Source organism: Siphateles boraxobius, unplaced genomic scaffold, assembly GCF_051911475.1.
Source record: "Siphateles boraxobius isolate OS27281-9 unplaced genomic scaffold, OSU_SipBor_1 22, whole genome shotgun sequence".
Lineage (NCBI taxonomy): Eukaryota > Metazoa > Chordata > Actinopteri > Cypriniformes > Leuciscidae > Siphateles > Siphateles boraxobius.
In genome coordinates, this window is record NW_027508833.1 from 28,894,571 (window position 1) to 28,913,428 (window position 18,858).

General features: G+C 36.4%; 2 protein-coding genes and 1 pseudogene across 4 annotated transcripts; 2 read left to right on the forward strand and 1 right to left on the reverse strand.

Moving 5' to 3' along the window:
- Nucleotides 1-1,679: 1,679 nt before the first annotated feature.
- slc16a12a (solute carrier family 16 member 12a) lies at nt 1,680-12,925 on the forward strand. 3 transcript variants are annotated; one of them, XM_077239487.1, is made up of 10 exons: nt 1,680-1,789; nt 2,209-2,311; nt 2,606-2,669; nt 2,884-3,184; nt 4,037-4,140; nt 4,952-5,095; nt 6,750-7,701; nt 8,571-8,830; nt 9,330-9,477; nt 12,261-12,925. In XM_077239487.1, exons 4-9 carry the CDS (start codon nt 3,060-3,062, stop codon nt 9,464-9,466), a joined length of 1,722 nt encoding a protein of 573 aa, XP_077095602.1. In that variant the 5' UTR covers nt 1,680-1,789; nt 2,209-2,311; nt 2,606-2,669; nt 2,884-3,059; the 3' UTR covers nt 9,467-9,477; nt 12,261-12,925. The 3 variants fall into 3 exon arrangements, with proteins under 3 accessions (XP_077095602.1, XP_077095603.1, XP_077095604.1); XM_077239488.1 differs by lacking the exons at nt 1,680-1,789; nt 2,209-2,311; nt 2,606-2,669 and having other exon boundaries at nt 9,606-12,925; XM_077239489.1 differs by lacking the exons at nt 1,680-1,789; nt 2,209-2,311; nt 2,606-2,669 and having other exon boundaries at nt 9,620-12,925.
- LOC143747043 (interferon-induced protein with tetratricopeptide repeats 2-like) lies at nt 12,133-13,460 on the reverse strand (annotated as a pseudogene).
- A 2,753-nt stretch (nt 13,461-16,213) lies between these two features.
- On the forward strand, nt 16,214-18,341 carry LOC143747045 (uncharacterized). The gene is made up of 3 exons (XM_077239492.1): nt 16,214-16,690; nt 17,212-17,387; nt 17,525-18,341. The coding sequence occupies exons 1-3, from the start codon at nt 16,513-16,515 to the stop codon at nt 18,098-18,100; spliced, it is 930 nt and encodes a 309-aa protein (XP_077095607.1). The 5' UTR covers nt 16,214-16,512; the 3' UTR covers nt 18,101-18,341.
- Nucleotides 18,342-18,858: the final 517 nt, after the last annotated feature.

Here is an 18,858-nt window from a genome sequence, read left to right on the forward strand (position 1 = left end):
GGAAATGTCCATTTTTCTGTCCCTAGCCTTTACAGAAATATTACACTTAAAAAAACACTTTAGAATTACAATTTCTTAACATATTGTTTTATTTTAAAATGTAATTTGAACTATTACACCTTCTTGAGCCATCAAGCGGCAATATTTTTATTTATCTTTTTCTATAGAATTCCAAGCACCACAGAAGTGCTCGTCCCCACAGTCATGTACAGAGGGAAAATGCTTTATTTTGAGGTTAATAACAGGTTTTTACACCATTTAAAATACAATGGTGTATACATAACTATCTAATATATTATGTAAATGACATAAAAAAAAACTAAATGCAGAATAAATATTATAAAATTAAATTTATAATGAAAGACGTGGTCCCCTGGAGTTGTGTCACTGGTGTTACCGTTAAACAAAACAAAAATCTCTTATTTTGAAATAAAAATCACACTGATGACATCACTTGACTTCCTTCGTCCAATTTCCCATAGTAAATCTCTTTTCAGTTATCAGAAATGTTCTCATTTATCTCATGATTTCATATGAAGCTTTTAGTTGAAGTCACTGGTATGACCTATTTATTGTTAGGTAATTGTAAAAAAAAAACAAATGAGAATACAAATGGATTAAACTACTTAATTTAGTATACCATGATTGACAACATGTGGTTTGATACCTTGCAGCAGCCATTTTGTAAAATGAATTTTTCATGAAAATTGTCACTAGTGTTACTGTCACTGGTGTCACCTTTCTTATGGGTAACACCAGTGACTCCCATTTATAGATAAACTTTATTCAAAGCTATTCATTTAGATTATATGCCAAATGTAACAATTTAGTCTCATCTACTTAATTATAGTTGAAGAATAATGATATTTGGTCTTATGCATGTCATTGGTGATTCATTGTGTCACTGTCTTTTTTCTGTCACATTAAATACAATGCCATATGTGACATGGTAATAATTTTACATCCATTTAATTTTGCTACACTCAAAAGTTAAGATTTAAAGGATTGCATCATACTTGATTTTAACTGGTTTTCAAATATTTTCATTGTTATTGCAAATACAAGGTTGCGCAAACGAACTAACCTCATTCAAGTACACTTTCAACAAACCTGATTCAAATAAATAAAACAATCTCCTTATTTGTTGCATTATTATTATTTTTTCGTAACTCTGACTACATGTGCTGAAAAAAAAAAGAAAATAATATTTCATAAAAACATTTAATATTGCCAAAGAAGTAAGGTAACACCAGTGACAAAAAAATGGTACATGCGGTCTTTAACATGCACAAAAAATATCATATTCATTAAGTCAAAGGGTGATCTAATAATGTGGTGTAAGTTTAAATGTTAGAAAAAGAAATACATTTTAAGACATCTTGCCATACCAAAAGTGGACGTTTCTGTAGAATGGCCCTTCTCTTGGGTTTTCAAACACTTCAGTAACCACATGGGTAGGATATCGTTTCCTGAAAACTTCTAAAATTCCAAACAGTCACTGTATAACAATAATTTGAACACAGGGTGGGGTGAGAGGCAACCATGGCAAATATCCTACCCAGGACAGCAGTTAACTGTAGTTTAGACCAAGCAGCCCCCTCTACTTCCACCTCACGTTGGCTGGCTGTAGTTTCCGCCCTGCTAATCTGTCCAAGCGCGCGCGCACGCCGTGCAGTGATGCAGAGCCATGTGCGCTAATGTTTGGAGGAGAGCAACTTTGGAGGAGAGCAGTGGTTGTTTTTGTTCCTCGTCTGTTCCAGATTCTGTACACTGTGAACTATGTTTCAGAGTAAGTGCGCTTCTTTTTTGACCACTTCGAAAGCTCAGTCATGTATTTTGTTGTTTGTATGTTGTTCAGAAAAACTCCCTAAGTGATTGTACACAACTGTTATTACTCTTCTCATATGCTAATTCATAATTATTTGAGCTTTTTCCTACATTGATCCAGAATGATGATTTTTACATGTTCACTCTTCTGACCTCTACTGGTTACAACTTTTTAATGGCTAATTATTTTGTTTCACTTACAGGATAGTGCAAAGTACATCCTTTATTTATTGATAATTGCAACTATAGTGTAGTATAATGTCAGATGAAAAGAGCTGCTTAATATTTTTGTGGAAACTGAAACAGAAAGCTCAAAAGAACAGTTTTTAAAAAAGTTAAAATCGTTTGTCTTTAATGTTATTGTGACCTTTTTTCATGCAGAAGATGTTCCATCAGTGAGGCGGCCTGTTAAGTCTTTAATTTAAAGACTTCAAGTCATCGCATCAGGTCTGACTGTGATCTGGTTTACCAGACATAGATTGAGGTGAGTCCAGGACAAAATCTAACTCTGGTAATGGTTATTGTCAGGAGTTGGTTGGTTGAAGAAAGCTTTGTTTCATGTTTACTAATTTTTGCAATAAGTAACTGCTATTGCCCCATGAAGTAGTTTTTGGCCCTCTTTCTTGGCATTGATAAAGACACACTGTTCCTCACCTCCCTTTGAATCAGACTAGTGTGTGTATTAACTTGGTCACTGTCTGTATCATGGAAAATCCAGAGTGTATATGTAGCAGGATAGACTTAGCCTGGGACAATTTTGCTCTTATTTCTTTGCCAGGTCTCTCACTCACTAACCATTCAGTCATAGAGTGGTAAATCCTGAGTTGTGTGTTCACACAAGGGTGAGTAAATGATGACAAGAATGTTAATTTTCTGTCTCAATTATTGTTTTGTTTTAATCTCAGAGACATTTAGTATTTAATCCAAAACAAGAAAATGTCATTTGAAGCAATTTCACTTTTATTACAACACAGATTTTTCTTAACACACAGATTTAGATTGCACATACAATTTTAGAAGGCGGCTAGGATTGAAAAAAATCTGTTTCAGCTGCAGATTTTGCTTGATGAAATTTAAAAGCTCCTTATGGATGAAAGCGAGAAGGAACAGAAGTTTTGAGAGAAAAACAGCAAGTAAATACGTCCCAAACAGAGCCAGAGAGAACAAAACCAGCTGAAACTGGACAGAAGAGGAAACAAGAGGCTGAAAGGAGTGAGAGAGTGAGGGAGAGGATGAAGAGAGGACTAGAAATGACTGGGAAAAAAGCACATTCAGCGGCCACTCCGGATGGCGGATGGGGCTGGATGATTGTGGCTGGATGTTTCCTCACCACCGTTTGCACACGTGCAGTCACTAGGTCAGTTCATGACTCCCCACAAACACGTTTTTTTATATGCACTTCTTTGCCTACCAGGAATCAAGGTGATACCCTCACATCACCTCTGTTTTGTCAGTTTAAAAAGGCCATATTATGGTCTCGATTTTGTTGGAGTCTACTAGAATATGTTTTTAATGCTTGAAACACATTATTATTCACATATTGTTGCAGCACCTCTCTTCCCAGTCTGTCAGTAACGCTCTTTTTAGTTTCTGTCTCTATGAAGCCCCTCCTTCCAAAAGCGTAATGTGCTCTGATTGGTCAGCTGGACAAGTGAGTTGTGATTGGTCAACTGCTTCCAGCATGTTTCAGAAATGTCACGCCCCTCACCATAACAGCGAGTTTCAACACAGTCCTAACGCAACTCCACCATGCCGCGGCTTTTGGCGTGGTTATTTAAATGAGGAATATTGTGACGTGTACGTTCCTGGAAGAAAACTCAAGACTACACTCGACGCGTTTCAGGGAAATCAGAAACAGTGCTTACTGATATAGAGAATAACTCCCTCTGGAGTGGACTTTGTGCTTTGTAACTTTGCAGACATTTTTCATACTCAAACAGCAACATTACATATTAAAGGAATGTAATAAAGCATAATAGATCCTCTTTAATGTGAGACTAAATTAAACTAAATGCTGTGGAAATTGCCTTTAAACTCAACCAAGATGAATCATTCAATAAGCAGGATAACTACTCCAGGAAAAATACCCCTTTTTTGATTTGGTAGAAAATGTTGTACTTAAAAGGATTAAAATTAATGTTGCCGTAAGCAACAGATGACTTTTAGCATATTGCTTCCTCAAAACTGTCCATGTTCATGCTGGTTGCAGGTGTGTTTCCATCTTTTTTGTGGAATTCCAGTCACACTTTTCCAGAGATTATTCTGCAACTGCATGGATACATTCTCTGCTGGACTGCACTACAATGTTGTGTGGTAAGACCCATATAAGGCAAAAGAAAAAAATCCTCTAGTGTTCACCCTATAGCAAAACTATGTGACTTAGCTCAACTATATTGATTTTAGGAGAACTTTGGTTAAAAAAAAATCTGTTGACAGTTTTACAGTTCATAGTCCACACTAAACCAGATTTATCTGGCTGCCAGTGAGAAAGAATATTCACAGAATTCACAGAAATTCACAGAAAAAAATATTAAGATTTTTTTAATTTATGTGGGCGTTTTGGGTGTATCTTTTGGTATCTATTTGTCCACTGATTCTTTACAAGCAGTTAGATTATTTAAAAAAACATGTTTTGTAATTTAATATATCGGGTTGATTCATTGATTTAAATACTGAGTTAAAAAGTGAGTTAAATAATGTTTCTTCATGATGAACAATTGATCTGTTCCATATCAGTTGGTGGCCTGATATTATTTTTTAATTTATTGGTACAGGTTGATGATGTATATTTATCCGTCAATATTTAATTGTGAATGCTAATTTCCCATGCTCATTTTTTAGATTACTGTAATCTAACTCTCATTTAAAGTGGAAATTAAATAATTTAATAAAATTATAAATATTATATTATTTATTTAACAAAATAAATTAAAATTTTCATACTGTAAAATCACTTGTAGCTTTTAAAAAGATAAATTTTAGTATTTCGTTTTTTTGTTATACATGCAAGATGTGAGTACAACATGTACAGAATTTTAATATTGTCCATTAATCGGTTATCAGTCATAAAATAATACAAACTTCCACTATCATGCAATCCACCTCATTCTTTTTCTCTTTATAGCACCACTGGGTAGTTATATGGGGAACCGCCTCTCTTCTCGTATAGCAGTCATGATTGGTGGACTTCTTGCCTCTGCTGGTCTGGTGCTCAGCTCACTGGCCACTAGCGTAGAGTTCCTGTATCTTACACTGGGTGTTCTTACAGGTTTGATACAGATCCACACACAGCAGCATACACAACATTCTCAATATTTCACTGATAATTTTCCTCTGTAACTATTATGTTAAAGGTAATGAACATTGCTGTTCATTTACTCACCCTCCTTCTTCAGTAGAACAGTAAAAAGATTTTTAGCTGAAACTGTGGTCCTTGGTGATTCATATAATGGAAGTCAATGTGTGCCGTCACTTAAAGATAAAAAAAAAAAACATATACCGACAAATCAAAATTAATACCCTGGACTCCTGACAATTAATTGAGGTCTTAAGCAAAATGATTTGTCTATGCAAGAACTGATCATTATTTAAACATTTTTGTTACCTCTAACAGCCTTGGCAAACGGTCAAGCATGAGCGTGTCTGGAGCGCGAGCTTTCTGTCGCATAATGGCGTATGTGTAGGAGCAACCTCGCATGTGAGCTGAGCGCTGTTAAATTATGATTCCATGTAGAAATGATTATGTAGTCATTTTAATTTATTAATGCAAAGAAAAGTCAAAGATGCATAAAGTGTATTGTGAATTGCAAACATTTTAATGAATCAAGCAAAAATATAAATGTTTATGCGACAGAAAGCTTGCGCCCCAGACTGTCGCTAACACGCTCAGGACTGTTTTCCAAAGCTGTGGATTTGAGGTAAAGATGTTGTAAATAATGTTCAGTTTCTTGCATAGAGCGATCATTTAGCTTCTAAAGACCTCAAAGTATCCTCAGGACCCACGGGTATTTATTTTGTTTTGTCTCAATATGTTTTTTTTTTAATTTCCCATTGACTTCTATTATATGAATCACAGTGGACCACAGTTTCAGCTAAAAATCTTCTTTATAGTTCTACTGAAGAAAAAAAGTCACTTAAATCTAGGATGGCCTGAGAGTGAGTAAATTAACAGCAAATTATTTTTTTTGGGTGAAGTATCCCTTTAAGGGTAGGCTAAACTATGTAACTTTTGGCCCTCTAGCAGTTAAAAATCAAAACTGCTTGCATTTGCCAAAGAACACTGTTTTGGTTGTGCTTTGGCTCTGCTTGACCGTGCGGATGAATATGGTTATCCTACTGCTCATAAAACATTCACTACTCTTTAAGAGATCTAACCAGTTTAGATAGAAAGGATCTCATTCTCAAGCTGACTAGCTGAAGACGTTACTGTAGATTTACCCATTAATTAAGACACAGTGCTTCCTTGAAAATAAATTCCACCACAGCTCTATAACAGCCATAATGGAAAGACCCTTCACAATAGATAATGATTTAATGAACCTTATTAGAGATCTAAATTTGTCAGTTTATCTGTTCATTAAAATAGCCTTTACTCAAATGTTGTGTAATAAAAAAGGCAACTCTGCGTCAGCTTACAACATTTCAAATCACTCAGGTCTAGACATGTATGAACGCAATTTCCTGTGAAAACCGTCCCGTCATATCTAAAATATAAACACTTTACAATAGGCTTATATTCTTTTATAATAGAAAATCAGGATAAGACAAAAAGTCGTTTTGGAAGAAAGATTGATGATGTATTGACACATTATTTAAATTTTGTACATTTTGAACATCGTGTACATAGTGTGCCATTAATTTCCAACAAACTAGCCATGCATATCTGTAGTCTTGAATACTAGCCTTCCTGATTTTCTGCACAGGTGTGGGATTTGCTCTCAGCTACACTCCTGCTATCGCCATGGTGGGTTCTTACTTCAGCGAGAGAAAAGCGCTGGCTTACGGGATCGCCATGTCAGGCAGTGGCATTGGAACCTTCATACTAGCACCGGCTGTGCAACTCCTTATTGAGTTCTTCTCCTGGAGAGGTGCGCTGCTCATTCTGGGGGGTTTGGTGTCTCACCTGTGTGTTTGTGGAGCCCTTATGAGGCCTTTGGAAGGCCAAAGAGGTAGGCAGAAGCAGATGGACTTGGAGGGTAACAAAAAGGTTGATTTGCTGAATGTGAAACTTGCTGATGGAGTCCTCAATGTTGAATTGAGTGCACAGGAACAGAGATCAGTGGAGTTAAAACATATGGATACGGATAAAATGATGAAAGACAGAGGGGGGAAAGAACAAGCTGACAATATGCCATGGGATGGAAAAGAACAGATGGAGGCAGATAAGTCAGGGCCCTCTGATGCAAAGCATACACACTCCGATGAGGAGCTAAACCATAGACAGGATCTCTCTGAAGACTCAGAGACTGTGAACGGAAGCGCAGATGAATGGAACATCTCAGTCGCAGCTTTAATACAATTGGATGACTTGCCAGCCATCCCAGGATCAAAATCCGAAGCAAACGCTAACCACACCACTCTGGCACAATCAAAGTTGGTAAACACAAACATACTGAAGGAGTCCAAGGAAAATGTATGGTCTATCGTAAGGAAACCTGTATTGAGAGAATATTCCTTCCTGTTGATACCAGACTTCCTGTTGCTGTTGGTGTCCTTCCTGTTCCTTGCATATGGTTGCAGTGTGCCATTTGTGTATCTTGTACCATATTCGCTGAGCGCAGGCATCAGCCCTCAACAGGCAGCATTACTCATGTCCATACTAGGAGTGTCAGGGATTGTCGGAACTATCACTTTCGGATGGATTGCTGATAGAAAGTAAGAGTTTGTTGTGATTTTGTTTTTTGTTATTTTCTGCAATATTTGAGAGTTACAACTATGCTAGAAGTCGGTTTACTTTATAGAACCTGTGGAGTTAGACATTTAATAAAATTTGTGGTGCTGTAATCTGTCTTTAAAATCAGTAAAGGGATACAGTGCTGGGATAACACATTACAAGTAATCAATTACTTTTCCCACGTAACTAGTATTTTCCATCCATTTCCATTGCTTTACTACAAAATACCTGAGTTACTTTGTCAAATAAGTAACGCAAGTTACTTTGTTTTCACATTTATTGACTGACACCTCTCTTGTCCCCATTTTGAGAGAAATTGTGAGTAAGTGCAGATGCATTTACTCATCTCACTTGCACAAAACAGATTCAGTATTTCACAAAATGAATAAAAACTGTGAAATGCAAACTGAGAATATTACTCAAACCTGCAATATTTAAATATATTAAATAGCACAAATATACTTTATGTACTTAATCTCATTTTATCAACCAATGTCTCAGCAATAGCAAATGACAGCAATCCATCTATCCAATCAATTCCCGATGGACAAAATCAAGTCCCTACATTTTTTCTCATACTAGAAGCCGTTTCACATGGATACACATCACAATAGGGAAGAGAAAACGATTGCAACTTTCATACCAACTTTAAGGTTAAATAGACTGAAAAAGGACAAAGCACTGTATTGGAATTACTGTACTACTGTATTGTTAAAAATATCTTCTCTTTTCTTATTAATTCCTTGAACGTACTAAAAATACTGTTAATGGGACTGTTTATTTCTAAAATTCTTAACAATTCCCATCTAACTCTGCGGTTTGATCTGTATCTGTGTGCGTTTATGTTTAGGTGTTTGAGGCCATATAGGGTGGTGAGTTACATGCTGGCTGTGGGGTCAGAAGGGCTGAGCTGTCTTTTTTTGCCTCTGCTGAGTGGTTTTTCCCTCCTCGTCCCCTTTTCTCTCATCTACGGCTACTTTGACGGAGCTTACGTAGCACTTATTCCTGTGGTGACCTCTGACACTGTCAGCTCCACCCAACTGACCTCAGCTCTGGGAGTTGTTTACTTCCTCCACGCAATCCCCTACCTCATCAGCCCACCTATTGGAGGTTAGAGAAGATTTACTCACTCTCTCTTTCACGCTCACAAACAGACAGATTGTCATTTTCCAATACATGCCAAGAATCAATCACACAAGTTACTGTAGTTTCGGAGTTACTGTTTACACATACATTTGCTTATTCACTTGTATGTGGCTGCAGTATATTAAAGGAACACTCCACCGTTTTTTTAAATAGGGCTTATTCACAGTCTTCCCTACATTAAGATAGGTGGGCAAAAGCATTTTTGTCTCAGTGCATGCATTGTCTAAGTTTGGCAACGCCGACGCTAGCTTAGCTTATCATAATGAATGGAATCCTATGTTGTCAAGTAGCATGTCATGAGTAAAAGTAAGACAATGCATGCACTGAGACAAAAATGCTTTTGCCCAGGTATCTTAATGTAGGGGAGACTGTGATTAAGCCCTATTTCAAAAAACGGTGGAGTGTTCCTTTAAACTAAATCAGAGTGTTTTATGAAATCTCTCTCTCCCTTTCTCTCTCTCAGGTTGGCTAGTGGATCAGACAGGCTCCTATACATCTACATTCTTCCTCAGTGGAGTCTCTCTGATCTGCAGTGCTGTGATTCTGGCTGCTGTGAGAGTGATCATCCGCTGCACTAGAGGGAGCTCTTGCTTAAACTGACTCACAACCAGGTACAGGAGATTTCTAAAGCAGTAGAAAAGTACAGCAATATTGCTGTGGAGAAACATGAAAGTGCCTCCTCTGGAATTAAACAGGGTTATATGAAAGTTTATTTTGTGTGTGTGTTTCTGATCCAAAGCTCTCATCCGTCAGATGGACTGCCACAAACACAGGAATCTACTGCCAAAATACAGGATTTTATTAAGAATTTGGTTATTTAAAGGTGACATTTGTGTGATATTTTAATGAGTTTGCCAAAAAAGAAAGTGTTTCATATTTGATACTCATTTGATATTTTAATGTGTCTCTCAAGCTGATATCTGATTGGCTGGTCAGACAAATGAAACAATGTTCTTTTCCCAGTACAAGTATAGCCTACTGCTTTTTTTTTCTTTTTTTTTGGAAACTGTGAAATTGTTTGGAAACATTTTTTTTAGGATTCTTTAATGAAATAGAAAGTTTAAAAGAACATCATTTGTAACATTATAAGTGCCTTCACTGTCACTTTTAATCAATTTAATGTTCCTGTGCTGAATAAAAGTGATCCCAACCTTTTGAATAGTAATGTATACAGCTACATGCACTACTGTTTTAAACAGTCAAGCTCACTGGCCTTAAAACACTCAAATCAAATGTCACCCTATTCAAAGTCATAAAAGTGTTATTAATTTTAGTGCTGCTATCAGTTAGCTCGTGGCCTAAATGCAATCAAATCTGCTTTTTATATTTCCACATTTTCTATGTTGATTTTTTTGGGAATGTTTTGAATTCTGCAGAATGTTTTATGCAGAATCCTGTTGAATTTTTTAATGTTTTAAATTTGCCAAATGTGTTAAAAAGAGCTTTCCTAATTCTGCATCAATCAGAGCTTTCTTTGGACTTAAGACTCTCATAAAAAATATGGCTAAACCATAACCAAGGAAACAAGAATAATATTAGATAGCCTACTATATGTAAGCAGTATCAGATAGCCTGTATTTCGATAAAAAGTCATGAACAATACTGTGCCTTTGATAGGAATCAAAGGCATAGCCACGGGTGGGCCAGGGTGTGCCGGTGCCACTGTTGGCACACCTAAAAGTAGATGCAGAATTATTTTTTGAAGTCTTAATAAAAAAAATGTTTAAACTTGTACTATTGTTGTTCACTTACAATATTTGTACATTTAAAATGTTTTTTAATTTTTAAATTATTATCGTTAAAAAAAATATCTGCTGACATTGGTACTGTGTGTCAAACAATCCGCAACAGCCGCTGACTGTCTGACGGTAACAGTTGAGGCTACTGCAGCCTCATGAGGAGAAATGGAAACAATGAGCGCAGTTCACACAAAGAAACTTAATGAACATACAGCGGTTAAAAAAAATAATGTGGAGTTTTTATATTTATAAAATATGATACAGTTAAGCAACATCACACGACCACGAGTGTTGAATAATACCATCACAATTGAAAATGTGACACTGATTTCATATGACAGTTCTATAAACAAGTAATTAATATCAAGTCATTTTCATTTTTAGACACAATATTGATTGTTTTTGTTCTATTTGAGTAGCGAAAATAGTTAAAAACATAGATCACAGTAGAACCACAGCACATCTCACCGGAACACATAACCGCATTACTGAATGATTCAGCACTTTGAATGAATCGGTTGAGTCAACGATTCAATGACCCATTAAACAACTGCCTCAGTCCTGAACGATTCAGCCGTTTGAACGAATCATTTGAATAAATGACTCAATAACGCACGCGTTAAGACCATAGACTGTAAAAAAAGAGACGGTCACCTGCCGCCCCTACTGGTGGTTTAGTGTCGTGTTTAAAAGTAGGCTATAATTCTATTTGTATATTCAAAAAATATTTAAAACAATCTCATAACATTATTTAATGCAGTTGTAAGTGTAAATTAATTAATTTGATTGGTAACAGCCATATGGCTGAAATTTAAGAATTTAAAATGAAAGATGAAGCATATATTGACAAGAAGGGAAACAATTTTAATTTATTTTTTTACATTTTTAGAAAATACATCAAATACCTTGTGATTCTCAACAATACACATTTATCTGAAAGTGACCTTGTATTTGTGCTGGTTACAGTAAATAACATTAATTTTGTCACAATGTATCTTCAGCCTTTCCACTGGCAAGCTACAAAGTTCCCTTAAGAAAATGGAAAACAGAAACATCATGTCTAAAATGCTCTCAACTTGTTAGACACTGTAAGAAAATGGTTTTAATTTGTATATTACTGCACACTGAAAACAAAGTTGCAAAATCAACTGAGCAGGTCAAGTAAATCTTATCAACAAACTAAAAAACTAATCAGAAATGAAAGAGAGACATGTTTGTTCTTGTATTTGAAACGTAGCTACTGTAAGCAACACATCTGTATATCTACATTTCAGAAATGAAAGCCTCAAAGGAAAGTAGTTCTGAAAGTTTTTTCTGTGTCAAATGTTAACAATAGTTATAGATAAAATACGATCCCGCTCCAAGAAGTTTTTTTTACTTCAATGGAAACTGGACAGGTATTGGAATCTACAGTCCATTACACAACAAACTATAAAACTGAATACAGTATATTGACTAGAGATTGGGAATTAAGATAGTTGTCCCATTTTCATGTTTTTCTTAAATATCTTCATTATGGTTTCTGCATTGAGTGAATTTTAAAGATCCTCCATAATGATTTTTGAGGATTGATGTATGATGTTGGGACATTGTTCATAACTTATCTGATGCGATAGAGCACATTTTAATCAGAAGTTTTAATTCCCTCCCTCCAGAAAATGCTGAATTTCCATACAGCGAGGGTCTCTGCGCCTCTTCATAATGCTTTTAAGGACTTTTATACTCTTTTGTTTGCATTCTGTCATTACTGGGATTTCTGCTGCTTTCATGTAAAAGGAGACTGAATCTCTGGATTGTGATCTATTATGATTTAGATGTTGGGCATAACTATAAAATAAGTGCTGTTGTCTATGAGGAGAAAGATAATTTTCCTCTGACAGGAGATTCTTGTAAATCTCATCTGCTTTCTCAAATTTGTGTGTGTAACAATGCAGTGATGCAAGGTTTATCTTTACTTTGTATGAGTGAGGGTAATATGTAAGAAACTCCTCTAAGAGCTTAATGGATTCCCTAGCCAAAGTCTCCCTTTCCTCACTGTCTTTCATGTTGTAAACCTTCCATTTGTAGCTGTCTGCCAATTGTTTCAACGCTTTAACTGAAGAGGGGGACTTTTCATGAGCTGTCTCTGCTATTTGAATTGCTTTATCTAAAGAATCCTGTTCTCTATAATACCTGAGAATAACTTGCAAACACTCCAGGTTTCCAGTTTCAAGAGTTCTTTCTAGTAAACCTTGCATCTCCCTTTCAACTGACACCTTTTTCTGTTTGTACAGTTTTAGTAAATAATGAGAATAAAAGAATAAACTATTTGGTTCTTTTTCATGTGCAATTTTCAGTTGCTCTACAATCTCATCTAGAGTGAATTCAGGTGGTACAAATTCCATGTTCATGGCTATGGCAAGTCCTTTGTGCCATTCTTTCCTATCTGGTTCTGCATTTAAAGCCATCTTAAAGTAATCAATCGCCTGGCGCTTCTTGGACTAGTCAAACTTCACCAGCGTCCAGTCCTTTTCTCCACTGACTTCAGGGTGTAAAGTGCATCCAGGTAGAGCAGGATGCATTCGCTGAAGCCTCTCCACCTCTTCTAGATATCCTTTGCTTTTATCCATCTCTCCCAAATGGTAGTAGACCCAAGCCAGGTTTGCTTTGTTGACCTGAAGCTGGACTCCTGCCTCTTCTGTTCCCTGCTCCTGGATCACACTTTCTGCTTTGTGCAGGTGCTTCACTGCCTCTGTGTTGGAGCCAAGAGTCTGATGAGTGTAGCCTAGCAGGTTGTAATAGTGAACCAGCCAAGTGCATGTTTCCTGGTCCATATAATTCAGCTTGCTCAGAAAATCCTGGAGTTCATTTGTACTGTACTCCAGATGCCAGGTGAAGTGGCACTCCAGCCTCTCAAGACGTTGTTTTAGACTAGAATTACTGACACATTCAGAAAAATGATCTTTTAATGAGGAGTTACAAATGCTGGTTTACATACAAAAATATCATAGCAGTAATGGGACAGATAATCAACAGTTTCAACTAAGCCAAAACACTTTTACACAATCTTGAGTTTAGTCTGGTAAATCACTTTAAATTCCTACATTAGACTAGATATTTTCATATTTATACTGGAAAAGTACTTACTCCATAATAATGGTTAGTTGTGGTCTGGTTTTAGATGTTCCTTCTAGCAATGCTGATTTGAGCTTCGTGTGAGTAGCTGAGAGATTATGTATTTATAATGATCACGCTCATAAAACCATCTTCTTACCTACCTGAACAGTCGTTAAACACGTCAGCTCCTGATTGTTCTATAGTTTCTATTCTGTCTAAGGTTTCGATTTTTTACTTCAATGAAGTGTAGTTTACGTAATGACAAAGTGATAAAGTCCAGAGCCTGACTTCTTCCTCAAAAATGAACTCTTTAGATGCAGGTTTTAAGTGTAATGTAAAATTATTATATTCCAGAAATGTTTTAATCATTTGATATTGATAATATTATGTGGCATTACCTACTTTATTTCTAGCTGGCTGTTCAGATGGTTGAATTGATTTGCATATTTACCATAATTGATATAAAAAATGTGGTAACACTTTTAAATAAACTTGAACTAACATGAACAATACATTTGTTACAGTGTTTATTACGATGTGTTAATGCTAGTTCAAATAAAGCTGCTCATTTTTAGTTCATGTTAGCTCAGTTCCATTAAATAATATTAACAAATGCAACTTTTGATTTAAATAAGGAATTAATAAATGTTGATATTGACTAAGATTAATGAATGGTTTAGATGTATTTTTTAATTGTTAGTTCATGTCAATTAATGATAATGGTAACAAATGCAATCTTATTGCAAAGTTTTGCCAACAAATTTATATTTGTCACGGGCTGGTTGAAGCAGGAAAGGCAGCTGGATCTCAATTGCAGCAGTGTTTATTTAAACAAACTAGAATATTAACAGACAGAAGACAAAGGGAACATCAACGGCACAACCAAGCATGTTGCGACGACGACAGACAAGGACCAGACTGAAACACAGGCTTTAAATACACAGAACAGATAAGGGCAACGAGACACAGCTGGGACAAATGAACTCATAATGACCAAGTAACAAGACAACAGGTGACAGGGATAAATCACTGAAACTCAGGTACAAACTGGGTGTCACTGGCAAACAAAACAAACACTAAACATGACAATATTCAGTTTCACTCTCAATATGTGCTGCTGTTTACAAAGTCAATTTCACTGTTTTTAAAACATTTTATTATTTCCAGTTGATTCTGCAGCTATTTCTCTCTTCTTCAGATTCAGTGTGTATTTAAAGTCAGTTAACTCTTTCCTTGATGAACAAAAACCGGAAATTAAGTAATAAGGAATAAACAGATTTATTGAATAACTTTGTCACAAGTTCCATTTAACAAGTGCTTTTATTAAAGGCAATAGGATGGAAAATTGCTGCCGTTTCACAGTGAGACATATGCTAGGATAGAGAGAACTCCTTATCAGCTGATACAGTTATTCTGGCAATTAGACATATAGGGGAATCTATTTATATCTAGTAGTGTGCTAGTTAAATGTCTTATACAGGGGGTGAATAAAGGCGAAGTGTGACACTTTTTGATAATTTGTCATTGCCCTTGTTATAAAATATGATAGTCCCCCATAAAATGCCATTTTAAAAATGTTCTTGAAAAAAGATCTTCACTACACTATACATAAAAAAAGAAAGAATTGTTAAATATAAGTTGTTACAGATAAAATTGTACATGGGCTACTACTGTCAAAATACTCTTAATGCGAAATGTAAAGCCACAACATTAATATACCTATGAAAAAAAATATTACCTTGTTTCTTGCTATTGGTATTATATGAAGAGCTGTTAAATATCTTGCAAAAAAGAATACATAAAAAATTTATAACATATTAAGAAATCATATTTTATGATGCATGTACAATACACAAATACATGTCCACCTTTATTTAAGCTGTGGTCACATTTGGTGAAATTTCACAGCCAAAAGTCTATTTCTAATAGTGTAGAGATGTATGAAGCACAGTTCGTACAGAAGTCTCATTCAAACCAAGCTTTCTCTTGGAGAACCCATTGTGAAATCTGACCAAATTAAACCTAGTGGAAATTCTTTTGATCACATGGATTCTTATTGAAATGACTGGATTTCCCCCATGAAAATTCACCACACAATGGTAAATGTGACGCATCTTTACACTTAATGCTTAACACCTATTGAGACATTGGATCTAGGTTGAGTGATTTTTCTAGCTATTGCTATGCTATGCTATTCATGTTGCATAAATTAAGTGAAATAAAGAGAATATTTACTCATCTTCGAGAACAATCTTTAGAAATTTTGAAATCTCCTCACAGCGAGAGTTTCTGCCATTCTTAACAGTTTTTTAAAGAAGCATTATGCTCTTCTGTCTGTCTTGTGAAATGTTTTGGATTGCTGCTGCTTTCATGAGATAGTCGATTGATTGGTCTCTGGACCGTCTCCTACACTGATATAAATGGCACGAGTAACTATAGTAAAGTAACTGTTGGGTATGAGGAGGAAGATCATCTTCCTCTGATAGAAGCTGCTGGTAAATCTCATCGGCTCTCTTATGCCTGGTTCAGATTACACGATTTTAGCCCGATTTTGGCACGATCCGTTTGACGTAGGGTGTCGTGGGGATTCGTAAACGACAACGGGCGTCGGGACGCAAGATTCGATCGTATCATCTCGTATAGTGTGTCATAGTGGGCGACAACCTACGTCGCGTCTGCGATGCTTCACGACATCACGACAAAAAGACTAGCATGTTTAATTTTTTTAACGGTCGTCCACGACGGGTTCCGTCACATGTATGAGGTTGACCAATAGGAGCACAGAAGCGTTTCCGTACACAACTTTCAAAAATGGCGAAACGAAAGAGAGATGATGGTGCTACTAGGTGGAGTTATGAAATGGAGGAAAGGTTCGTGGAGCTGTGGCAACAGTACTCCTGCCTATATGATGTGTCATCGAGGGAGTACCATGACAGAATTCAAAAAGAAAAATGCTGGCGAACGATAGCGGAAACACTTCAGCAACCCAGTGAGTACTGAAATTAGCATTTAGCTAGCTAATCATTCATTAAATTTTCCTTCGCTATAGAGCAAATTGTTGTGTGATTATGTATGTAACGTTGTTATGTGTATGAGTGAGTGCGTGCGTGTGTGTGTGTATGTGTATGAGTGAGTGAGTGCGTGAGCGAGTCTCTCTGTGTGTGTGCGCGCGCATATGCCATGTATGTGTAAATGAACGAGAGTGAGTGAGTTTAGTGTGTGTGATTATGTATGTGTGTGATTATGTATGTGTATGAGTGAGTGAGTGAGTGCGTGCGTGTGTATGAGTGAGTGAGTGCGTGAGCGAGTCTGTGTGTGTGTGTGTGCGCACGTATGTAGGCCATGTATGTGTGAATGAACGAGAGTGAGTGAGTTTGTGTGTGTGATGTATGTGTGTGTGTGATGTATGTATGTGTATGAGTTAGTGCGTGAGCGTGTGTGTGTGTGCGAGTGCGATTGACAATTACAGAGACTAGATTTTACATTTGTAATCTGATTTCTTACTTACAGCCGGTGAGGTCCAAACAAAAGCTGCTTCCCTCCGAACACAGTATGGGAAAGTACTCCGTTCAAAACCGAGTGGCAGCGGCGACAAAGAATTAACTTCCAGACAGAAGTGGATTTTAAAAAACCTGCAGTTTCTACAGCCTTTTGTTGTACAACGCGTGTCTCAGTCTACACTGAATGTAAGTTTGGGGTAAAGGTTGTTACAGTACTTTCCAACTTTTAAATACATTTGTGAGCTTTCTATAGTATGCTTCCAAACATGTATTGTGCCATTACTTGTTATGCCTGATATTTCATACAGCTTGTTTTATCTTAGTTGGATGACTTGGAACACAGCATCACAGATGAGGGTGGAGAAGATCAGGAGACAGAGGAGGATGTGTTCGAGTCATCCACCTCCACCTCCACCTCCCACCACACATCTGGACCATCAACTCCACAAACCTCACTTGAAGCCTCATCATCCCACCAGCATCGTCAGGTTCCTGAAAGAGCATATTACAAACCCAAACAAAAGTTACGAGACAAATCATTAGATGAACTTGAAATCGAGAAAGTAACCATTTTAAAAAATGTATCTGAAACACTGGTAAATGCCGGTACGGATGTTGATCAAACATTTGGCAAACAGGTAGTTACTGAGATTAAGCTAATTAAAGACCCACTGACCAAGATGAGACTCCGTCGTAACATCCTTATGATGTTATACGATGCACATGAAAATGAGGCCAGATTAGCATTACATCCTGGCCCCCAAACACCTTGGCAGGGACACACAAATTTGAATCAACCCTACCAGAATACATCCATTCATGTACCCTCTGTAACACCTCCAGTGAGCTACCTCAGGGCAGTAGAAGTGGCATATGACCAGGAAATAAATGGGGTGTAAGTTCAAGGATTGATCCCTTTTTTGTGTGTGGTGGTGCTAGACTGCAGTCACATTGTGTCTTAAATGCTGTTTGTTGTTGGCACTTTGAATGCGGTTTATGTTTAAGCTGTTTTGCAATATTTGTACATTTTAAAAGGGTTAATGTTTGCGAGTCATTTACACTTTGTTCAAAACTTACGACTTATGAAATGAGTCAAGAAAAGTGTTATTTGATTTCAATAAAAGATTTTACTAAAGAAAATGTATCTTGTGCATTTTTAAAACACAAATCATATTACCTTCTTTAACCATCACACATTCTACAATTTTTTTAATTACACATATATAATTAAGTCTTTAAAGGGTTAATTCACCAAAAAAAATTATTCTGTCAGTATTTACTCACCCTCATGTCGTTCCAAACCCTTCGTTCATCTTCGGAACACAAATTAAGATATTTAAAAGTATCTTAATTTGTGTTCCGAAGCTGAATGAAGGTTTTACAGCTTTGGAACGACATGAGGGTGAGTAATTAATGACAGAATAAATTCTTTGGGTGAACTATCCCTTAACATTTTACTAAAGTTTTCAACCTTTCTGTTGGTTGTATATTGTACTAATTTGTATAGTGTAAAAAAAACAAAAACAGGACGTCTTTCTGAGCGAGTGTTCTATACGTCTTGCAAAAATGGTCAATATGAAAAGATTTAACCAGTTGGTGTTTAAATCATATTTTCCTGCCAGGAAACAGATCCAGCAGGTGAAAGAAAATATGCCTT

What these genes read in the sequence shown, in the direction of transcription:
- LOC143747045 (XM_077239492.1), top strand. Translation starts at nt 16,513, where the DNA reads ATGGCGAAACGAAAGAGAGATGATGGTGCTACTAGGTGGAGTTATGAA. An exon ending in GGAAACACTTCAGCAACCCA is followed by an intron (nt 16,691 to 17,211) that starts GTGAGTACTGAA and finishes TCTTACTTACAG; the next exon opens with CCGGTGAGGTCCAAACAAAA. An exon ending in TGTCTCAGTCTACACTGAAT is followed by an intron (nt 17,388 to 17,524) that starts GTAAGTTTGGGG and finishes GTTTTATCTTAG; the next exon opens with TTGGATGACTTGGAACACAG.
- slc16a12a (XM_077239487.1), top strand. Translation starts at nt 3,060, where the DNA reads ATGAAGAGAGGACTAGAAATGACTGGGAAAAAAGCACATTCAGCGGCC. An exon ending in TGCACACGTGCAGTCACTAG is followed by an intron (nt 3,185 to 4,036) that starts GTCAGTTCATGA and finishes TGCTGGTTGCAG; the next exon opens with GTGTGTTTCCATCTTTTTTG. An exon ending in TACACTGGGTGTTCTTACAG is followed by an intron (nt 5,096 to 6,749) that starts GTTTGATACAGA and finishes TTTTCTGCACAG; the next exon opens with GTGTGGGATTTGCTCTCAGC.